The sequence below is a fragment of the Pangasianodon hypophthalmus genome, chromosome 29 (assembly GCF_027358585.1).
Source record: "Pangasianodon hypophthalmus isolate fPanHyp1 chromosome 29, fPanHyp1.pri, whole genome shotgun sequence".
Taxonomy (NCBI): domain Eukaryota; kingdom Metazoa; phylum Chordata; class Actinopteri; order Siluriformes; family Pangasiidae; genus Pangasianodon; species Pangasianodon hypophthalmus.
The window spans coordinates 3,477,121-3,498,717 of NC_069738.1; the positions used below are offsets into that span (position 1 = coordinate 3,477,121).

The following is a 21,597-nucleotide window of genomic DNA, read 5'->3' on the forward strand; positions in this document are numbered from 1 at the left end:
AATTCGTATTCTACTCTTGCTCCTGAGTGTGTGAACATTTGTGCATAAGACGATGCCTGTATTTGTCACATCTACATTTTCTTTGCGTTGCCCAGCTTGTTAGGAAGTTGGGGTCAGAGCTCAGGGTCAGTCATGATACAGCGCCCCTGGAGCACAGAGGGTTAAGGGCCTTGCTAAAGAGCCCAACCTTCTGATCAGTAACCCATAGATTTAACTGTTGCACCAACACTCACCCAAACTAACTAATGAAAACCTTGACTTGATCAACTTCATATCATATCATTTGCATGGATTACTGCAAGTTTATATCTGGAATATACTGTTGAGATTAAATTGCTTATCTTTAACGTGTTTACAGCGTTTAGCAGAACCCTTTATCCAGAGCGACTTATAGAAGTGCTTTGGAGTTTCTATCAAAAACACATCCTCAAGCTGGTGAGATTTATTTAATTTTTGACCTTTTAACGTCTATGACATTAACTTCTCATTTCAATTTACAAATTCTATATCTGAGATCATTTCCACCATTTCCCTTCTGCTATTAAACCTGCAGCTGCCACACAGTGGATGTAGTTTGTGTCCCAGGTGCACTTTGTGTGATTACTTACAATGTTTTAGTCAATTTTACAGTAATTTTAGACACACTGCAGTTGCGTCAAGTCACGTTTTGTGCTGCAGCTTCTCACATACGTACATCTGACCCAAAGACTCATCAGTGACAAATCATCAGTGTGCAGTGAAAAGAAACAATCTTCCTCCTCAGGACATTGATGATAAACCTAAAACCTCTGCTTCACTCTCACTATTACAGAATGTGTCTTACTGAGGAGCAGGTCATGTGACTCTCAGAGAGATGATTTTACCACAGTATCTCCAGTTTACAGTCAGGATTCTCCAGTACAGCAGAGAGACACTTCACTCCTGAGTCTCCTAGATTATTTTCACCCAGCTCCAGATGTCTCAGGTGTGAGGGGTTTGATCTCAGAGCTGAAGCCAGAGATGCACAGCCTCCATCTGAGACATCACAACCACGCAACCTGCAGAAACACAATGACACACACTTCATCAACACAGTTTCATTTTAGTTTAAAACTTACTTTAAAGATGTTGTGTGTGGGATTTTATTATTCAGAATGACATGAAGATTTAAAATCATCTGTTTATTTTAATTAACAATGTGCCTCGTTTATCAAGCTGGATATGAACAGGTTTCTGTGTAAATTGTTTGTATGAGTGTTTACATAAGAAATTTTGTATTCATGAAAATCCTGTTAATTCGTATTCTACTCTTGCTCCTGAGTGTGTGTACATTTGTGCATAAGACGATGCCTTTATTTGTCACATCTACATTTTCTTTGCATTGCCCAGCTTGTTAGGAAGTTGGGGTCAGAGCGCAGGGTCAGCCATGATACAGCGCCCCTGGAGCACAGAGGGTTAAGGGCCTTGCTAAAGAGCCCAATCTTCTGATCAGTAACCCATAGATTTAACTGTTGCACCAACACTCACCCAAACTAACTAATGAAAACCTTGACTTGATCAACTTCAAATCAGATCATTTACATGGATTACTGCAATTTTATATCTGGAATATACTGCTGAGTTTAAATTGCTTATCTTTAACGTGTTTACAGCGTTTAGCAGAACCCTTTATCCAGAGTGACTTATAGAAGTGCTTAGGAGTTTCTAGCAAAAACACATCCTCATGCTGGTTCACTAGGTCAGGAACCAAGAGAACTATTGACAACATTTGTCAAAACCAGTGGTTTTATATTATTGGCATTTATAAAAAATATATAAAAAAGCATGCCAATCCAAACCAATGAATTAAAACATAAAACTACTCATTCAAGTACAAAGAAAATCAGACTGTCAGAGACTTTTGTAAATCCAGCAGAAAATTGGAGTTCGGTTTGGCTCACACAAACACTTACACACTGCTGTACTAAAAGATCGATAAATCACAAAGTCATTAAAATAATACTTTGGGCATCGATAGGAGTGAAAACAACTGGAGTGGTTAGCAAACAAGTGTGAAAGATGACAGAAAGTCGTCAGTGGCCTCTGTTCCCCAGAGGGAAAAAAGGAAGTATGAGACTGATAAATTTACAGTCAAGTCCACTGGGCTGCTTCTGTAAAGCAGATCTGGCAACCCTTTTCATAGCAGCTTGATTTTTAGTTAAAAACCAAATGTTTGATTTATTTCATTTTTGACCTTCTAACGTCTATGACATTAACTTCTCATTTTAATTTACAAATTCTATATTTGAGATCATTTCCACCATTTCCCTTCTGCTATTAAACCTGCAGCTGCCACACAGTGGATGTAGTTTGTGTCCCAGGTGCACTTTGTGTGATTAGTTACAATGTTTTAGTCAATTTTACAGTAATTGACATTGAAGTCGCATCAAGTCACGTTTGTGCTGCAGCTTCTCACATACACACATCTGACCCAAAGACTCTGGGACAAATCATCAGTGTGCAGTGAAAAGAAACAATCTTCCTCCTCAGGACATTGATGATGAACCTAAAACCTCTGCTTCACTCTCACTATTAGAGAATGTGTCTTACTGAGGAGCAGGTCATGTGACTCTCAGAGAGATGATCTTACCTCAGTTTCTCCAGTTTACAATCAGGATTCTCCAGTAGAGCAGAGAGACACTTCCCACATGATTCTCCTAGTTTATTCTGACACAGATACAGTTCTCTCAGGTGTGAGGGGTTTGATTTCAGAGCTGAAGCCAGAGCAGCACAGCCTTCATCTGAGACACCACAACTATGCAACCTACAGAAACGCAATGACACACACTTCATCAACACAGTTTCCTTTTGGTTTAAAACTTACTTTAAAGATGATGTGTGTGGGATTTTATTATTTAGAAAGTCATGAGGATTTAATATCATCTGTTTATTCTAATTAACAATGCACCTCTTTATCAAGCTGGATATGAACAGGTCTGTGCGTAAATTGTTTGTATGAGTGTTTACACAAGAAATTTTGTATTCACGTAAATCCTGTTAATTCATATTCTACTCTTGCTCCTGAGTGTAACAAAAATATTAAAAAGCATGCCAATCCAAACCCATAAATTAAAACAAATAAAACTAATCATTCAAGTGAGTACAAAGAAAATCAGACTTTCAGAGACTTTTGGAAATCCAGCAGAAAATTGGAGTTCGGTTTGGCTCACACAAACACTTACACACTGCTGTACTAAAAGATCGATAAATCACAATCAAAGGCATTAAAATAATACTTTGGGCATCGATAGGAGTGAAAACAACTGGAGTGGTTAGAAAACAACTGTGAAAGATGGCAGAAGGTCGTCAGTGGCCTCTGTTCCCCAGAGGGAAAAAAGGAAGTATGAGACTGATAAATTTACAGTCAAGTCCACTGGGCTGCTTCTGTAAAGCAGATCTGGCAACCCTTTTCATAGTGGCTTGATTTATTTATTTGTTTTTTTAAAGGTCTGTTTATTTAAAATTTTATAATAAGCAAAAAAAAAAAGTCAAAAGAGACCAGAACAGTACAATATACACAGTCAGAACCCCAACATGACCCATCCCTCTACCCATCAGACATACATATGAATTACATTAAACAAAGACAAGAAGCAAAGAGAAATAAACAAACAAACAAACAAATAAATAAATAAAAACAAATAAACAGAAGGAGTAATTCCAATAATAATAATCAACATTAATATGTACAACAAGAATGCAGATAATTAAGCACAAAAAAAAAAAAAAAAAAAAAAAAAAAAAAAAAGAACTATACTTTTTTTTGGGATTGTATTCTCTATTTCATATTTTTTCAACAAATGACAAGAAGGGTTGCTAGATTGCATGAAATCTCTAGGTAGACCCCTGGAGAGAGTATCTTATTTTTTCTAGTTTAAGATATTGCATGATTTCTCTAATCCAATGAAAGAAAGTCAGAGGAAGGGGGTCTTTTTATTTAAACAGTAGTAATCTTCTGGCAAGTAGTGTACAAAAGGCCAACAATTTACTGTTCTAACTGCTTAGGTGCATGTTTTGTGCAGTGACACCAAATAGAGCTATAAAAGTAGATGGAGCTATTGGCATTCCTATTATTTCTGAAAATGCATCAAAAATTCACTTCCAAAATTTATACAATCTTGGGCATGTCCAGAACATATGTAAAAGCCTTGCAGGTGCTTGCCTGCACCTATGGCACATGGGATCTAGCTCTGGTCTAAATTTAGATAACCTAACCTTTGACCAGTGAAGCCGACGTACAACCTTAAATTGTACCACATGGCGCTGATGTATAGATGATGAGTAAATCCGTTTAATAATTTTTTGCCAAGTTACATCAGAAATTTGTTCATTCAAATCTTTCTCCCATTCACTCTTTAAATGATCTAAATTGGTCAGGCTATGCTGATTCAGGAGGTTATAAATTTGACCTATAATTTGTTTTAGGTCCTTTCTTAGCTTAAAAATAGAATCTAATAAAGATGTAGGGGGATATAAAGGAAAACAACCAAAAAATGAAACCAAAAACTTTCGCACTTGCAGACATCTAAAAAAAAAATGGGACCCGGGAATCTTAAATCTATTAACGAGCTCCTCAAAGGATGCAGAATTGTTACTTATAAAGAGATTTTGTAATGTATGTATCCCATTCTTTACCCAGATATCAAAGGCTTTATCTATTATTGAAGGAGTAAACATGTGGTTTTTACACTGCAAAAACTCCTCATCTAGTCAAGACTTACAATCTTATTTCTAGCCATAAAATCTTATTGATTTTATTTTAAGAATAAAATACTATGCAAGAGCAGATCATGTAAGATTATTATGATTGTTTTAAGATTATTTAACTTTTTTTTCTTACTTAGTTAGCAAAGCTTAACGTTAGTTATTTTACCTGCAAATTAAGCTTATTTACCATCACAGGCATCATTTGAGGCCTTGTATCTTTTAAGACTTTGTTTTAGCTGTAATAACTGGTTTTAAGGTTGCCCAGTAAAAACTGCTCAATAATCACACTTAGGACTTGTTCATTAGTATTATTTATTCCAAATGCTTGCTTTATGTCAACGCCAACACATTTATTTACAACCTAACAACAAATTATAAGACTCTGCAGTATTAAGTCACCACACTCTTTCCATTTATCCAGTAGGGTTTTTAATTTCCAGTTTTAAGTGCAATGACATCTTCCAGATTATATTTTGTCAATACATACACACTGTTTTTGAAACTGACTGGATAATATGACTTCGGATCGAGGAGCTTTTCAGCATCTATAAACTCCGTTGCCTGGTATTTTGAGAATCAGCAAGTAATGATTTTGCTTTGGTTTTGCACGGCAACTACTGTGTGTTACAAGCGTCTTCAACTGAATAAATAATTGTTGACAATATGTATGCGTGATCTTGATTTTAATAACCTTGTTTTAAGTTTAAATGCTTTCTCATTTTAAGTCAGAATATATAATAATAATTCTTGAATTAAGAGGAATTATCTTATTTAGTAGCTCTAGTTTTAAGATATTTTCACACAAATTAAGATAAGCAAACTGTTTAAAAATTAATTAAAAAGCTAGTTTTAAGTTAATTAAACTAGATACACTGCTTGGAATAAGTGTTTTAATGCTTATTTTAAGACATTTTGTTCTTTTCTAATGCCTAGATATGTTTTCTTATTTCAAGAAATCTTACCAAGTGTAATTATCTTCTTAAATCATGCATTTGTTTCTTATATTTAGACAGTTATTTTTTGCAGTGTACTTAATGGAGCGCATAAGGAGAGGCTGCAAAGGGAAAACGATTTTCTAAATTGATTCCATATTCTTAGACATTGCGTCACCACAGGATTAGAGGAGTAGTGAGAAGCAGGTTCATGCATTGGGAGTTCAGAACACAATAAAGAAAATAGGGAATAGGGTTTAAAGGAGAATTTCTCCAAACTAAGCCATTTAGGGTCATCAGGGCTATTACTGTCCCTCATCCACTAAGTCAGTCCTCTGATATTTGCTGCCCAGTAGTAAAATATAAAATTGGGAAGTGCCATGCCGCCTAGGGTACGAGGCTGTTGTAAAATACTTTTCCGAATCCGAGGGTTTTTATTATTCCAAATAAATGATGATATAATTTTATCTATGGAGTTGAAGAAATATTTAGTCAAAAAAATAGGAAGATTTTGAAACAAATATAGGTACTTAGGCAATACATTCATCTTGATAGTATTAATTCTTCCGCTCAGAGAGAGAGGCAGCAAACCCCAGCGTTTAATATCTTGTTTCAAAGCATCTATTAAGGGCAAGAAGTTAGCTTTGTAAAGGTCCTTATAATTATGTGTAGTCCAGATTGCCAAATATTTAATTTTTTTCCTAGTAACTCTGAAAGGAATCGAATTGAAAAGAATACGTGTAGCAGCTTCATTAATTGCCATTAACTCGCTTTTTTGAAGATTTATTTTGTAGCCAGATATCTTACTAAATCTTTCTAATATGTTCAATAATTTAGAGACCCCGCAATGGTTCTGACAAATACAACAGCAAATCGTCAGCATAAAGCGAAATTTTACACTCTATATCCCCTCTACGAATTCCTTTAATAGTACTATCTTGCTGTATAGCTATGGCTAGTGGCTCGATTGCAATAGCAAACAGAATCGGAGACAGCCGGCAGCCCCGTCTGATGCCTCTTTGCAAACCAAACAAGGCAGACCGATTATTATTGGTGTGAACCGCTGCCATTGGGGAGGAATAAAGGATTTTAATCCATGATATAAAATTGGGCCCAAATCCAAATTTTTCTAGTGTGTGGAAAAGACAGTCCCACTTCACCCGATCAAAGGCCTTTTCAGCATCGAGCGATATTATAATCTCTGGTATGTCGGGTGGAGAGGGACCATACAAAATATTTATTTTTATAAAACCAGGCTGATCTGAAGAAATTATGGAGGGGGCGAGCACTTCAAGACGCCGGGCTAGCAGTTTTGCAAAGATTTTAACATCTGCGTTTAGAAGGGAGATCGGTCGATACGAGCTGCACTGAGAGGGACACTTATCTTTCTTCAGAGACAGAGAAATGGTCGCTTCACGCATAGTTGGACGGAGAGAATTTGAAGACAGTGATTCTTTAAATACAGTAAGGAGCAAAGGGGCAAGTTTATCTGAAATTTTTTTTTAAATAACTCAGATGGAAAGCCATCTGGCCCCGGTGACTTGCTACACTGCATACTTCTAATTAGTGGTGCTTGCGAAGCAAGCTCACTATTATAATCTTGCATACTTATTATATTTTTATTATTATTGTTATTATTATTCGCCCTAAATTTGCCCCATAGAGATAACATGGGGATTTGCCCCATAGAGATAACATGGGGACATTGCAGTGAACAAAACTCTGCATCACAAAGTCATAGACACATGAGACTCGCCACATTCGAAGAGGCTGGCAGCCTGTGTGAGAACATGCCCCGCAGTGGGGTACATGTCATACCCCTGGGGCAACAGGGCCCCACAGTTGTCCCATAGAGATAACATAGGGATTTTGAATTGCACATAACTCTGCATCACAGTGTCATAGAGACATGGGTGCGGGCTCGTTCTGCTCAGCCCGCCACTCTGGATGTGCTAAAGACATGGTAGCATCGTGCTAGCAACATGCTAATCATGCTAACAATGCTAATAATGTTAGCATATTGTTAGCATCATATAAATCATGTTAGCGTCTTGTTAAAAACATGTTAGCATCATGATAGCAACATGCTAATCATGCTAATTTCATGTTAAGAACGTGTTAATTGTGTCAAAATGTTGCTAGCATAATGCTAACACAATTAGCATGTTGTTAACATGTGGTTAACATGATGCTAAGACGAATAGGGTTTAGTATTAGTGCCTAGTGCCGAGTTTCGCCACGGCAAGCACCACTCACATTTTCTTCAGAAAATGTACATCTCTAGTTGCATCTATAATCTCTTCAACGAAATATCGTTCTCTAGGTCGGATGCTAAATCTGGGTTTAACTTGGGGATCTCCACATTATGAAAAAATGTATCTAGTGATTTATCATCTGGAGGCTCAGAAGTGTCAAGGGCAGAGTAGTAAAAAGCATGAATTTATTTCTATATGATCTGTGTGTTTTTTTTACCTTGTTCATCACTAATCTCCAATATATACTGATTGGACGCCTTCTGATGCAAATGATATGCTAAAATTTTCCCAGCCCTCTCCCCATGTTCTTAGGACATTTGTCTCGATTTTAATATAAGGTTCTCTGCCTGACGTGTCCAAAGAAGATCAAACTCCGTCTTAACCATCAGACATCGTTTAACTATGTCATCCGATGATGAGTGGCTGTATCTAATATCTAACTTCAAAATATCATCAGTTAGCTTTCTAAGACGCTCCATGGTGGCTTTCCTTTGCATTGAAACATACGAAACAACCTGTTGAAATGAAATGATCTGTTGAAATGAAATTGTTAAGAAAGACATCCCGGGCGTCTTATTATGAGACAAAAAGAGGTCAATCTCTGATTTAATAAAATTCACTAAAACTTCATCTGAAAGAAGAAGGGGATTGAACCTCCATGGGCGGTATCCAGGTTCTACGCCTGGAATGCATAACTTCATTTTCAAAGGGGCATGGTCCGAAATGACTATAGACTTGTCAACAACAATCAACAATCATATGGAGAAGTCTAACATCAATAAAAAAATAATCGATACGCGAGAATGACTTATGAACCAAAGAAAAAAGGAATAGCCCCTAGAAGTAGGGTTTCAGAACCGCCAAATATCAGTTAAACCATATGTCTGTAGGAAGAGATTAATTGTTTGAGATGATTTGGATTCAGGGGATGCTCTAGATGAACTGCGATCTAACTTTGTAGAAAGGACACAATTCATGTCACCCCCTAAGATAAGGTGGTAAGTGTCTATACTGGAAATTCGGGAGAAAGCCTGAGTAAAGAAAGTATTGTCATCGCAGTTTGGAGCATAAATGTTCATTAAAATAATGGGGAGCCCGTACAGTCTCCCCACCACAATGATATATCACCCCGTGGGATCTGAGTCTATACATTACAAATGGTACATTCTTACGTATTATAATTGCTGCCCCACTTGCTTTGGAATTAAAACTTGAATGAAATGTTTGCCCTGTCCATCCTCCTGTTAATCTAATCTGGTCCATCACTCGGAGATGAGTCTCCTGAGGAAATACTATGTCTGCTTTTAGATGGTCAAGGTGTAAGAGTACCCTTTTCCATTTCACAGGATGATTCAAAGATTTAACATTCCAGCTAACAAAATGAACCATGCACCCTACCTTTCCCATTGAGCTGGTGTCAGCCATAAGGAAACTTAGGTGAGGCATTGAGAACGCAGCTCCAGATAAATTAAGATAATCATGTTTAAAATAAACAAAGAAAAAGATAAGGCACATGAACAAAATATGTCTGCTAGGTCCCCAACCCCAGCCACCTAAACGAACATGGTGGATGTAACGTGCACTGCAAGATATGCCATACATTAAATTATGGCAGGGGAGAGCCACTTTCGTGTCCAACATACCAGCCTCCGCCCAGCCTCTTAGTCACAGAAAAAAAGAACAATGATTAGAGTGAAAATAAAATAATTTATAATAATAATAAAATTAAGCGCTTCACATTATTGTGACAGTCAGTATCATCAGTAGGACGTCATAAGTGAAATATAAATACACTCAAAAACACCGCGCCACTACGACGGAACACTGCCATGTAATTAAACACAAAAGTCCAGATGACTCTTATAACTATCAAACTGAAATGAGTGGTTAAGATATGTATTGATAATTCTCTAAAGTAAAACCAAAATATTTACATCGGGGCAATAAAATGGAAAGAGTCTCATAACCTTAGCGGGATGACTTCTGCCGAAGTAGGAAAAAAAATCCAACAAAAAAGTTGAACAACATGGAGGATTCGATCGCGGTCGATTAGGATTTCCTTCTCTAGGTTTAAAACGTCCTTCAGTAGTTTAGAGACTGCAATGGTAGAGCTCGAACCCGTCTCCTCCGGGACCCCCACAGTGCGTACTTTACATCTACGCATCCTTCCTTCCAAGTCTTCGTTCTTTTCCTTCAGGTCTGTCAGCACTGGTTTAAGTTCTGCAACTGTCGCCTGCAGTGAAGTGATCCTTCCTCCACATCGCTGATAACAGCCTTCATTTTATCCATTTCAGAACGGATCGCTGCCGTGTTGTTTGCGATTTCAGACTTCACTTCCTTTAGCTCGCTCTTAAGAAAAATTAAAGTCTTCAGAAAGACCATTTTTCAGCTCCGTCCTGATAACAACCGAGAAATCCTCTCTCAGAGAAGCTACAATATCTGCTTTCAGATCCTCCGTGTCCGAAACTGGTTCTAACTGAGAAATGGGAGGCGAATCGCCGTCATCTGGAGAGGATTGAGTCGGGGATTTCTCCGGTCTAGTGTTTGCAGTCATTTCCACCATTTCCTTTCTGCTATTAAACCTGCAGCTGCCACACAGTGGATGTAGTTTGTGTCCCAGGTGCACTTTGTGTGATTAGTTACAATGATTTAGTCAATTTTACAGTAATTTTAGACACATTGCAGTTGCATCAAGTCACGTTTTGTGCTGCAGCTTCTCACATGCGTACATCTGACCCAAAGACTCTGGGACAAATCATCAGTGTGCAGTGAAAAGAAACAATCTTCCTCCTCAGGACATTGATGATGAACCTAAAACCTCTGCTTCACTCTCACTATTAGAGAATGTGTCTTACTGAGGAGCAGGTCATGTGACTCTCAGAGAGATGATCTTACCTCAGTATCTCCAGTTTACAGTGAGGATTCTCCAGTAGAGCATAGAGACGCTTCACTCCTGAGTCTCCTAGATTATTCTGAGACAGCTCCAGTTCTCTCAGGTGTGAGGGGTTTGATCTCAGAGCTGAAGCCAGAGCAGCACAGCCTTCATCTGAAACACCACAACCACGCAAGCTGGAGAGACACAATGACGCACACTTCATCAACACAGTTCCCTTTTGGTTTAAAACTTACTTTAAAGATGATGTGTGTGGGATTTTATTGTTTAGAATGACATGAGGATTTAATATCATCTGTTTATTCTAATTAACAATGTGCATCGTTTATCAAGCTGGATATGAACAGGTTTGTGTGTAAATTATTTGTATGAGTGTTTACATAAGAAATTTTGTATTCACAAAAATCCTGTTAATTCGTATTCTACTCTTGCTCCTGAGTGTGTGTACATTTGTGCATAAGATGACGCCTTTATTTGTCACATCTACATTTTCTTTGCGTTGCCCAGCTTGTTAGGAAGTTGGGGTCAGAGCGCAGGGTCAGCCATGATACAGCGCCCTGGAGCACAGAGGGTTAAGGGCCTTGCTAAAGAGCCCAACCTTCTGATCAGTAACCCATAGATTTAACTGCTGCACCAACCCTGGCCCAAACTAACTAATGACTTGATCAACTTCAAATCAGATCATTTGCATGGATTACTGCAAGTTTATATCTGGAATATACTGTTGAGTTTAAATTGCTTATCTTTAATGTGTTTACAGCGTTTAGCAGAACCCTTTATCCAGAGTGACTTATAGAAGTGCTTTGGAGTTTCTATCAAAAACACATCCTAATGCTGGTTCACTAGGTCAGGAACCAAGAGCACTATTGACAACATTTGTCAAAACCAGTGGTTTAATATTATTGGCATTTATAAAAAATATTAAAAAGCAGGCCAATCCAAACCCATAAATTAAAACAAATAAAACTAATAATTCAAGCAAGTACAACGAAAATCAGCCTTTCAGAGACTTTTGTAAATCCAGCAGAAAATTGGAGTTCGGTTTGGCTCACACAAACACTCACACACTGCTTTACTAAAAGATCGATAAATCACACCCAAAGTCATTAAAATAATACTTTGGGCATCGATAGGAGTGAAAACAACTGGAGTGGTTAGCGAACAAGTGTGAAAGATGGCAGAAGGTCGTCAGTGGCCTCTGTTCCCCAGAGGGAAAAAAGGAAGTATGACACTGATAAATTTACAGTCAAGTCCACTGGGCTGCTTCTGTAAAGCAGATCTGGCAACCCTTTTCATAGCGGCTTGATTTTTATTTCAAAATCAAATGTTTGATTTATTTAATTTCTTTTTTTTTGTGATCAACTTTTTATTGTCTTTTACATAACATAACATCATAATATCCATTCAAAGCAAAACAAAACAAAAAAAACAACAGACATATAATCAATAATTTAAAGAGTCCAGTCAAAAAGGAGAGAGAAAGGGAAAGAAAAAAAGAAAAAAAAAAACAAACAAATCATTCCTTTATATAATCAAGTATGTTAAAGGAAAAACATTGCCAAGCATCAATAGTACTAGGTTTGGCCTTATTAATTCGTGCTGTTGTACATTCACAAGTCACTATTTTCAGGAGGCTATGGATCCAATATGTTTTTCCACACATGTGCGGTGCAAACCATATTACTATTATTATATATACACATATAATAATAATTAGTATTATTGTCTTCTTCGCAGCCGTAAAACCAGCAAACAACATTCTCTTTCGTATTAAGCTCATACAGAGACCAGAATCATCATTAAGAAGACATAAACTTGGGTTAGTAAAGTCATCAATTTGTAGTAAGGAGGATAAAAGCAGGTGTACATGTGTCCATAGCTTAATGACGATAGGACACTCCCAAAACATATGAAGAAAAGTACCTGATGATGCAGTATTACACATATGGCAGTTAAAATTTGGTTGTAGTTTCATTTTGAATCTTTTGTAAGGAGTTATGTATGCTCTATGAATGACTTTGAAGTGAATAAGACGATTAGCCAAGTTTTTAGAAGTTAAGCTAAGGTTAGACTACACTTTCTCCCAGTCGACATTAAGGTCAGATAATTCCAGATTCCAGATAGATTTGATAGAAAGAGGTTTTGTAATGCAATCAATAATTATATTATATATTAAGGAAACAGATGGTCGACCAGAAGATGGTGCAATCCAATCCCGCATAGGATGAGAGGAAATGGGAGATGCCCAAGGAACTCCATACGCTTTGAGAGCAGAACGTAATTGAAGAAAGACAAAATATGCGGATGCTGGTAAACAAAACTTAGTTCTTAATGTCTGAAATGAACAGAGGACCTGGTTATCATATATATCACCACACGTGTTTATGCCTAAAGAAGACCAAGAGGGCTGGACAAATGGACGATTTCCGCATAAAAATTAAAATTGTGCCATAAAGTTGTACTGTTACAAAATTTGTAGGGGCCTCCTATCAGACGTTCAACCGTTTTCCAGATTTTAACAGAATTAGCCACAACCGGACCAAATTTATAATTATCACCTTTTTTTCCTGTGCCAGTAAATAAAATATCTTGGAGTCTATTTGGTTTAACCGTGTCAGCTTCAATCAGTCTCCATGAAACTTTAGATTGAGGATCAACCTAATTATGAAGAGCCTTAAGTTGAAACGACCAGTAATACAATTCAAAATTGGGTACAGCCAGTCCTTCTGCGTGTACAGGATGTTGTAATGTGGTAAGTTTGATTCTGGGGCATTTATCATTCCAGATAAAATCAGAAAGTATGGAGTTGATCTCCTTAAACTAACCTGGAGGGGGAGAAAGTGGTATCATAGAGAAAAGAAAGTTAAACCGAGGTAACAAATTCATCTTAACTATGGAGATTCTTCCTTGAAGAGAGACTTTAAGATTATTCCATCTTTCAATGTCATTTTTAATCTTAACTAGAATACTATTAAAATTGTCTCTGGCAATCTTATGGATGTTTTTATATATGGTAATGCCCAAACAGATGAAAGAATCCTTAATAGGGATAAATGAGGGAATAGAAGAATTAACCTTAACATTGTTAATTGGCATTAAAGCCGATTTGCTCCAATTTATTTTGTATCCTGATAAGCTACTAAAGTGATCAAATTCCTTATTTATATACTAGAGACTGAAACATCAAAGTGGTCTAATTATAGAATAATATCATCAGCGTATAATGAAATAATATGATTATGATCATGAATCTTAATCGATACTTCAGATTTCCTGATGGCTTGTGCTAAAGGTTCAAGAGATAAACAAAACAATAAGGGGGAAAGTGAACATCCCTGCCTCGTTCCCCGCTGTAGAGGGAACGGAGGGGAAATAATATTACCAGTCAAGACTGATGCTGCAGGTGAGTGGTATAATGTCTTGATCATAGAAATGAAATGTTCACCGAAGCCGAAACATTGCAGAACTGCCCACATATAACTCCACTCTAGCCTGTCAAAGGCTTTTCTGCATCAAGTGAAAAAAACGCACAAGGGCTTGGATGAGAGTCTGCAAAGTCAAGAATATGAAAGAGTCGACGCATATTGTCAGACGCATTGCGCCCCTTGATAAAACCGGTTCGGTCCTCCTTGATCAAACTATCAATTACCTTCTCCATACGAGAAGCAAAAACTTTAGCGTAAATTTTTAGATCACATGGAATAAGTGATATCGGTCTGTAGCTGGAACAATCTAATGGATCTTTCCCTTTTTTAAGAAGTAAAGATATCAATGATGTTTTTTGATCTCTATGAAATACACAATGTTCAATTGCAAAATTAAATGAATTAAGCATAAGTGTCCCTACCAAATTCCAAATTTCTAAATATAATTCAGGGGGGAGACCATCTAGACCCAGCGATTTGCCCTTTTGAAGGCTTTTTAGAGAAATGTGGAGCTCCTCCAAACTTAATGGGGCCTCCAAAGATTCTTTATGCACCTGTGAGAGCCGAGGCAATTCCAATTGATCTAAACACTGCTTACAAATTGATTCATCAAAATCTGTCTCGGCTTTATACAGATTTGTGTAAAAACCTTTAAATATGTCGTTAATCGCCGCAGGGTTTGTGGTGACCTGATCCATTGATCTTATTGTGCTGATATATGCCTTGGACTCACATTCTTTCAGCCTAAGGGCCAATAGGTGACTAGGTCTCTCTGATTCGAAATAATATTTTTGCCTAGTCCTATGTAAGATAAATTCCACCTTTGATTGTGAAAGTAAATCATATTCTTCTTTAAAAGAGGACAGCTATATAGCCTGTTGCTCAGTAAAATGTTGTTTTTGTAGGGTTTGTAATGATTGGATTTTATTTTCTAGTTGTGTAAACTGGTCAATTTTCGCTTTGGCAAAAGTAGAAGAGAAAGATATACAGAATCCTCGTATAGCACACTTAGTCGTTTCCCACAGTATTTGAGGATCCACATCGGAGGGCATATTAATTTCAAGAAATTCCTTTATATATTCTTTTAGAGAGTTAATGAAAGTCTGATTACTTAATAATGACATGTTAAAGCGCCATCTAGGGGATTTGGCTTTAATATCGGAAAGAGGAAGATTGCACAACACAGCAGAATGATCAGATAATAAAATTGGTAATATAGAGATGGAGGAATTAGACGAAATTAAAGATGGGCTGAGAAATATGTAGTCTATCCTAGAGAAAGTCTTATGTCTATTAGGAAAAAAAAGTGAAGTCCTTAGATGTAGTATTCTGAATTCTCCAAAGATTGATTAAGTTGAGCTCAGTGATAAATTGATTCAGTAATTTAGAAGATGGATTGGCTGTTGTATCAGATTGAGATTTAGCCAAAGCAGGATTTACGACAGCATTAAAATCACCACCCACCACTAGTGGACAATCAGTCTGCTCAAGTAATGTATTGGAAATATTTGTAAAGAATGCACTGTCTGTCTCCTTCAGACCGTAAATAGAGACCAATGCTAACCTATTATTATGTATTTTGCAACAGATAAAAACAAACCTACCCTCCTCATCACTTCCGGTATGTTCAATTGCTAAATGTAACTTCCTGTTAACAAGGATAAGCACCCCATTAGTTTTATTAAGAGCGCAGGAGAAGGCTGCCAATTTATAATACTTATTCTGGAAACGTGCCACGTCAGATTGTTTTAAATGTGTCTCTTGTATCAGTGCACAGGAAATCGATTTACGGTGTAAATATTCTAGTACACGGGTTCGTTTAACAGCAGAATTTAGGCCATTCACATTCAATGATAAAATATTTAGAATATGCATTGAATATTCATAACCTTAAAACTGTATTTTGTAAATGAAAAAAAGCAAAAGCACTCCCATTCTGTAAGTAACATGTAAACGCTGGTGTGCATTCTAGATACCAAACCACCTAGATGAATAATCCTTTTAGAAATAAGACAAAATAAATAAAAGCAACACACAAACAGGAACAACAAACAACTATAAACAAGAAACAAATGAGACCGCACATTACCAAGAACGTAGGTCTGACTGAGCAAGAGAAAATGGTGATGATACGTGACCGGTCCACTTCAACGCAAGACATGTCCCCAAAATGCCCACTCAGTCAAAAATTTTTGTAATCAAACCTACTCTGCATTGGACCCCTCCAAAAAAGGTTGTTAGTCTTACCAGTAAAGAGACAGTTGTGCCGGATAAATAGGAACAATATCCCAGGAGGAGAAAAAAAAAAGATTTAACAAGTGTCCTCTCCTGGGCAGCTGGAATCGCCACCATCCCGGTCATTAAGTTCTTCTCGCTGGGCCGAAGAGATGGAGATGGTGGCCGCTGTCTTCCCGTTGCTTTGTAGATCTGCAGCATATGTTGTCTTCTGTGACAGTGAGCTGATAAAATCCTCCGCTTTCTGAGGAGAGTCAAGCATCGTCTGCTCACCTTTGTGCCGTAGTTTAATTGCCGCCGGATAGATGAGGAAAGGATGCAGACCCAGTGCCATCATCTTCTTAAGGATTGGGTTGAAGCTCGTTCTCTTGGTAGTTGTGGTTGGACTGAAGTCAGGAAAAAATAGCAGCGTGACATTATCCTGCGTGTATTTCACCGGGTACGCCTGCCGTGCACCCTTTAGGATCGCCGACATGTCTTGCCATCTTAGCACACGAAAGATGAGAGTACGCGGCCGCTCGGAGTTACTTTTTCTTCTGTCAGAGACGCGATGAGCGCGATCAATCTCCATGTCGCGGCCTTTCAATGCTGGAATCCACTTGGAAAGATTAGCTCTGAGAAAGTCGGCTGCGTCGGAGCCCTCTGCCCCCTCTGGCAACCCCACCTGTCGTACGTTATTTCTCCTATTCCTGTCTTCAATGTCCGTTATTTTATCAGTAAGTTGTTCTAGCTGCTTTCTCAAGTTTGTGACTGTCCTCCTATCCTCACGTGCAGCTGCCTGAACGGAATCTACTCGGTCGCGTGTCCGCTTCGCCGCGCTAGCTAGCTTTTCAAGTTCTGCACAGAGTTGTTGGTCGCTTGTATGTCCATATGTAGGTCACGCAACGCTGGGGTCAGAACAGAGTCTACCGCATCTCTTACCGCATCTCTTACTGTTGAGTAGTAAACCGAATCCAAAGTACTTTGCTGCTATTTAAGTGCTAGCTTGATACCGTTAGCGATAGCACCGTCGAGATCCTCTCTGGAGATGGTGGAATCTTTGAATTTTTCTTTATTGGCGATTGCTCAATCTCTCTTTTCCGACTGTCTTTGACTGCTGAAGTATTCATGATGGGTTAAACAGAGAATGGTTCGAAATTTACTGACAGGATTATATAATATTTGACAAAGTGAGCAGAGCGAGGGACTATGCCTGCATCGCTGTCGAAGAGTCACGTGATCGGATTTATTTAATTTTTGACCTTTTAACGTCTATGACATTAACTTCTCATTTTAATTTACAAATTCTATATCTGAGATCATTTCCATAATTTCCCTTCTGCTATTAAACCTGCAGCTGCCACACAGTGGATGTAGTTCGTGTCCCAGGTGCACTTTGTGTGATTAGTTACAATGTTTTAGTAAATTTTACAGTAATTTTAGACACATTGCAGTCGCATCAAGTCACGTTTTGTGCTGCAGCTTCTCACATACGTACATCTGACCCAAAGACTCATCAGTGACAAATCATCAGTGTGCAGTGAAAAGAAACAATCTTCCTCCTCAGGACATTGATGATGAACCTAAAACCTCTGCTTCACTCTCACTATTACAGAATGTGTCTTACTGAGGAGCAGGTCATGTGACTCTCAGAGAGATGATCTTACCTCAGTATCTCCAGTTTACAGTGAGGATTCTCCAGTACAGCAGAGACACACTTCACTCCTGAGTCTCCTAGATTATTCTCAGACAGATCCAGGTCTCTCAGGTGTGAGGGGTTTGATTTCAGAGCTGAAGTCAGAGCAGCACAGCCTTCATCTGAGACACCACAACCACGCAACCTGCAGAGACACAACGACACACACTTCATCAACACAGTTTCCTTTTGGTTTAAAACTTACTTTAAAGATGATGTGTGTGGGATTTTATTATTCAGAATGACATGAGGATTTAATATCATCTGCTTATTCTAATTAACAATGCACCTCATTTATCAAGCTGGATATGAACAGGCTTGTGTGTAAATTGTTTGTATGAGTGTTTACACAAGAAATTTTATATTCACGAAAATCCTGTTAATTCGTGTTCTACTCTTGCTCCTGAGTGTGTGTACATTTGTGCATAAGACGACGCCTTTATTTGTCACATCTACATTTTCTTTGCGTTGCCCAGCTTGTTAGGAAGTTGGGGTCAGAGCGCAGGGTCAGCCATGATACAGCGCCACTGGAGCACAGAGGGTTAAGGGCTTTGCTAAAGAGCCCAATCTTCTGATCAGTAACCCATAGATTTAACTGTTGCACCACCACTCACCCAAACTAACTAATGAAAACCTTGACTTGATCAACTTCAAATCATATCATTTGCATGGATTACTGCAAGTTTATATCTGGAATATACTGTTGAGTTTAAATTGCTTATCTTTAACGTGTTTACAGCGTTTAGCAGAACCCTTTATCGAGAGCGACTTATAGAAGTGCTTTTTTTCTAGTTTAAGATATTGCATGATCTCTCTAATCCAATGAAGGAAAGTCAGAGGAAGGGGGTCTTTCCATTTAAACAGTATTAATCTTCTGGTAAGTAGTGTACAAAAGGCCAATAATTTACTGTTCTAACTGCTTAGGTGCATGTTTTGTGCAGTATGTTTTGTAAAGCATGAATTTATTTCTATATGATCTGTGTTTTTTTACCTTGTTCATCACTAATCTCCGATATATACTGATTGGACGCTTTCTGATGCAACTGATACGCTAAAACTGTCCCTCTCCCCATGTTCTTAGGACATTTGTCTCGATTTTAATATAAGGTTCTCTGCCTGACGTGTCCAAAGAAGATCAAACTCCGTCTTAACCATCAGACATCGTTTAACTATGTCATCTGATGGTGAGTGGCTGTATCTAATATCTAACTTCAAAATATCATCAGTTAGCTTTCTAAGACGCTCCATGGTGGCTTTCCTTTGCATTGAACCATACGAAACAATCTGTTGAAATGAAATGATCTGTTGAAATGAAATTGTTAAGAAAGACATCCCGGGCGTCTTATTATGAGACAAAAAGAGATCAATCTCTGATTTAATAAAATTCACTAAAACTTCATCTGAAAGAAGAAGGGGATTGAACCTCATGGGCGGTATCCAGGTTCTATGCCTGGAATGCATAACTTCATTTTCAAAGGGGCATGGTCCGAAATGACTATAGAGTGGTATTCACAATCAACAATCATATGGAGAAGTCTATCAACAATAAAAAAATAATCGATACGCGAGAATGACTTATGAACCAAAGAAAAAAGGAATAGCCCCTAGAAGTAGGGTTTCAGAACCGCCAAATATCAGTTAAACCATATGTCTGTAGGAAGAGATTAATTGTTTGAGATGATTTGGATTCAGAGGATGCTCTAGATGAACTGCGATCTAACTTTGTAGAAAGGACACAATTCATGTCACCCCCTAAGATAAGGTGGTAAGTGTCTATACTGGAAATTCGGGAGAAAGCCTGAGTAAAGAAAGTATTGTCATCGCAGTTTGGAGCATAAATGTTCATTAAAATAATGGGGAGCCCGTACAGTCTCCCCACCACAATGATATATCACCCCGTGGGATCTGAGTCTATACATTACAAGTGGTACATTCTTACGTATTATAATTGCTGCTCCTCTTGCTTTGGAATTAAAACTTGAATGAAATGTTTGCCCTGTCCATCCTCCTGTTAATCTAATCTGGTCCATCACTCGGAGATGAGTCTCCTGAGGAAATACTATGTCTGCTTTTAGATGGTCATGGTGTAAGAGTACCCTTTTCCATTTCACAGGATGATTCAAAGATTTGACATTCCAGCTAACAAAATGAACCATGCACCCTACCTTTCCCATTGAGCTGGTGTCAGCCATAAGGAAACTTAGGTGAGACATTGAGAACACAGCTCAAGATAAATTAAGATAATCATGTTTAAAATAAACAAAGAAAAAGATAAGGCATACGAACAAAATATGTCTGCTAGGTCCCCAACCCCAGCCACCTAAACGAACATGGTGGATGTAATAATTTAATGTATGGCAGGGGAGAGCCACTTTCGTGTCCAACATACCAGCCTCCGCCCAGCCTCTTAGTCACAGAAAAAAAGAACAATGATAAGAGGGAAAATGAAATAATTTATAATAGTAATAGTAATAAAATAAAGTGCTTCACATTATTGTGACAGTCAGTATCATCAGTAGGACGTCATAAGTGAAATATAAATACACTCAAAAACACCGCGCCACTACGACGGAACACTGCCATATAATTTTATATTATATGACTCTTATAACTATCAAACTGAAATGAGTGGTTAAGATACGTATTGATAATTCTTTAAAGTAAAACCAAAATATTTACATCGGGGCAATAAAATGGAAAGAGTCTCATAACATTAGCGGGATGACTTCTGCCGAAGTAGGAAAAAAGCAAAGTCCAACAAAAAAGTTGAACAACATGGAGGACAACAACATAAGCTGCAGAGACACAATGACACACACTTCATCAACAGATTTTCATCTTGGATTAATACTTGCTTTAAAGATGATGTGTGTGTTGGATTGTCTCCCTTCACTTGTCCAATCACAAGTCATTATTAACACTGACCAATTATTACTGCTGTTACTGAGAATTACTGACATTTAATCTGCAAGTGGTGTAAAGGTATTGCTGGTTCATGTTTAACAAAATACTGTTTAACTGTATTTTTTATACATATGTATCTAATTCTAAGTGCATTTAATTATTAGTTTAAAGTATAAGTGATAATTTTAATAACTAATATATTTGTTCTCTATGTTTTACTGTTACAGCACACTTCAGCTGAAAAACAACACTGTATACAGCTCTTAACTGCAGCTTTTAGTGAACTACTGTGACTCTCAGAGAGAAGATCTTACCTCAGATGTTTCACTTTACAGTGAGGATTCTCCAACAGAGCAGAGAGATTCTTCACTCCTGAGTCTCCTAGTTTATTCTCAGACAGATCCAGTGTATTCACAGTCAGATGCAGTTCTTTCAGATTGGAGGTATCTGAGTTGAGCACTGAGGCCAGAGCTGACCAACTTCTTTCTTGAATTGTATCACACCTGATACTGAAGGAAATAACACACAATGAACTAACAATGATGCAAATTAT

The 21,597-nt window shown here is 37.8% G+C and overlaps 1 protein-coding gene across 50 annotated transcripts in view; it reads right to left on the reverse strand.

Moving 5' to 3' along the window:
- LOC113534414 (uncharacterized) overlaps positions 1 to 21,597 on the reverse strand; it is a 272,572-nt gene that overhangs the window by 159,560 nt on the left and 91,415 nt on the right. For 43 of the 50 annotated variants that reach the window (XM_053231307.1, XM_053231312.1, XM_053231311.1 and 40 more), the window contains 5 exons: positions 21,359 to 21,553; positions 18,112 to 18,285; positions 10,808 to 10,981; positions 2,609 to 2,782; positions 864 to 1,037 (listed from right to left, as the gene is read on the reverse strand). The exons of 5 other annotated variants lie outside the window; for them this stretch is intronic. In XM_053231307.1, coding sequence (XP_053087282.1) covers positions 864 to 1,037; positions 2,609 to 2,782; positions 10,808 to 10,981; positions 18,112 to 18,285; positions 21,359 to 21,553 — 891 coding nt within the window. The remainder of the gene's footprint in view (positions 1 to 863; positions 1,038 to 2,608; positions 2,783 to 10,807; positions 10,982 to 18,111; positions 18,286 to 21,358; positions 21,554 to 21,597) is intronic. 2 more of the 50 variants (XM_053231346.1, XM_053231345.1) reach the window with 2 other exon arrangements.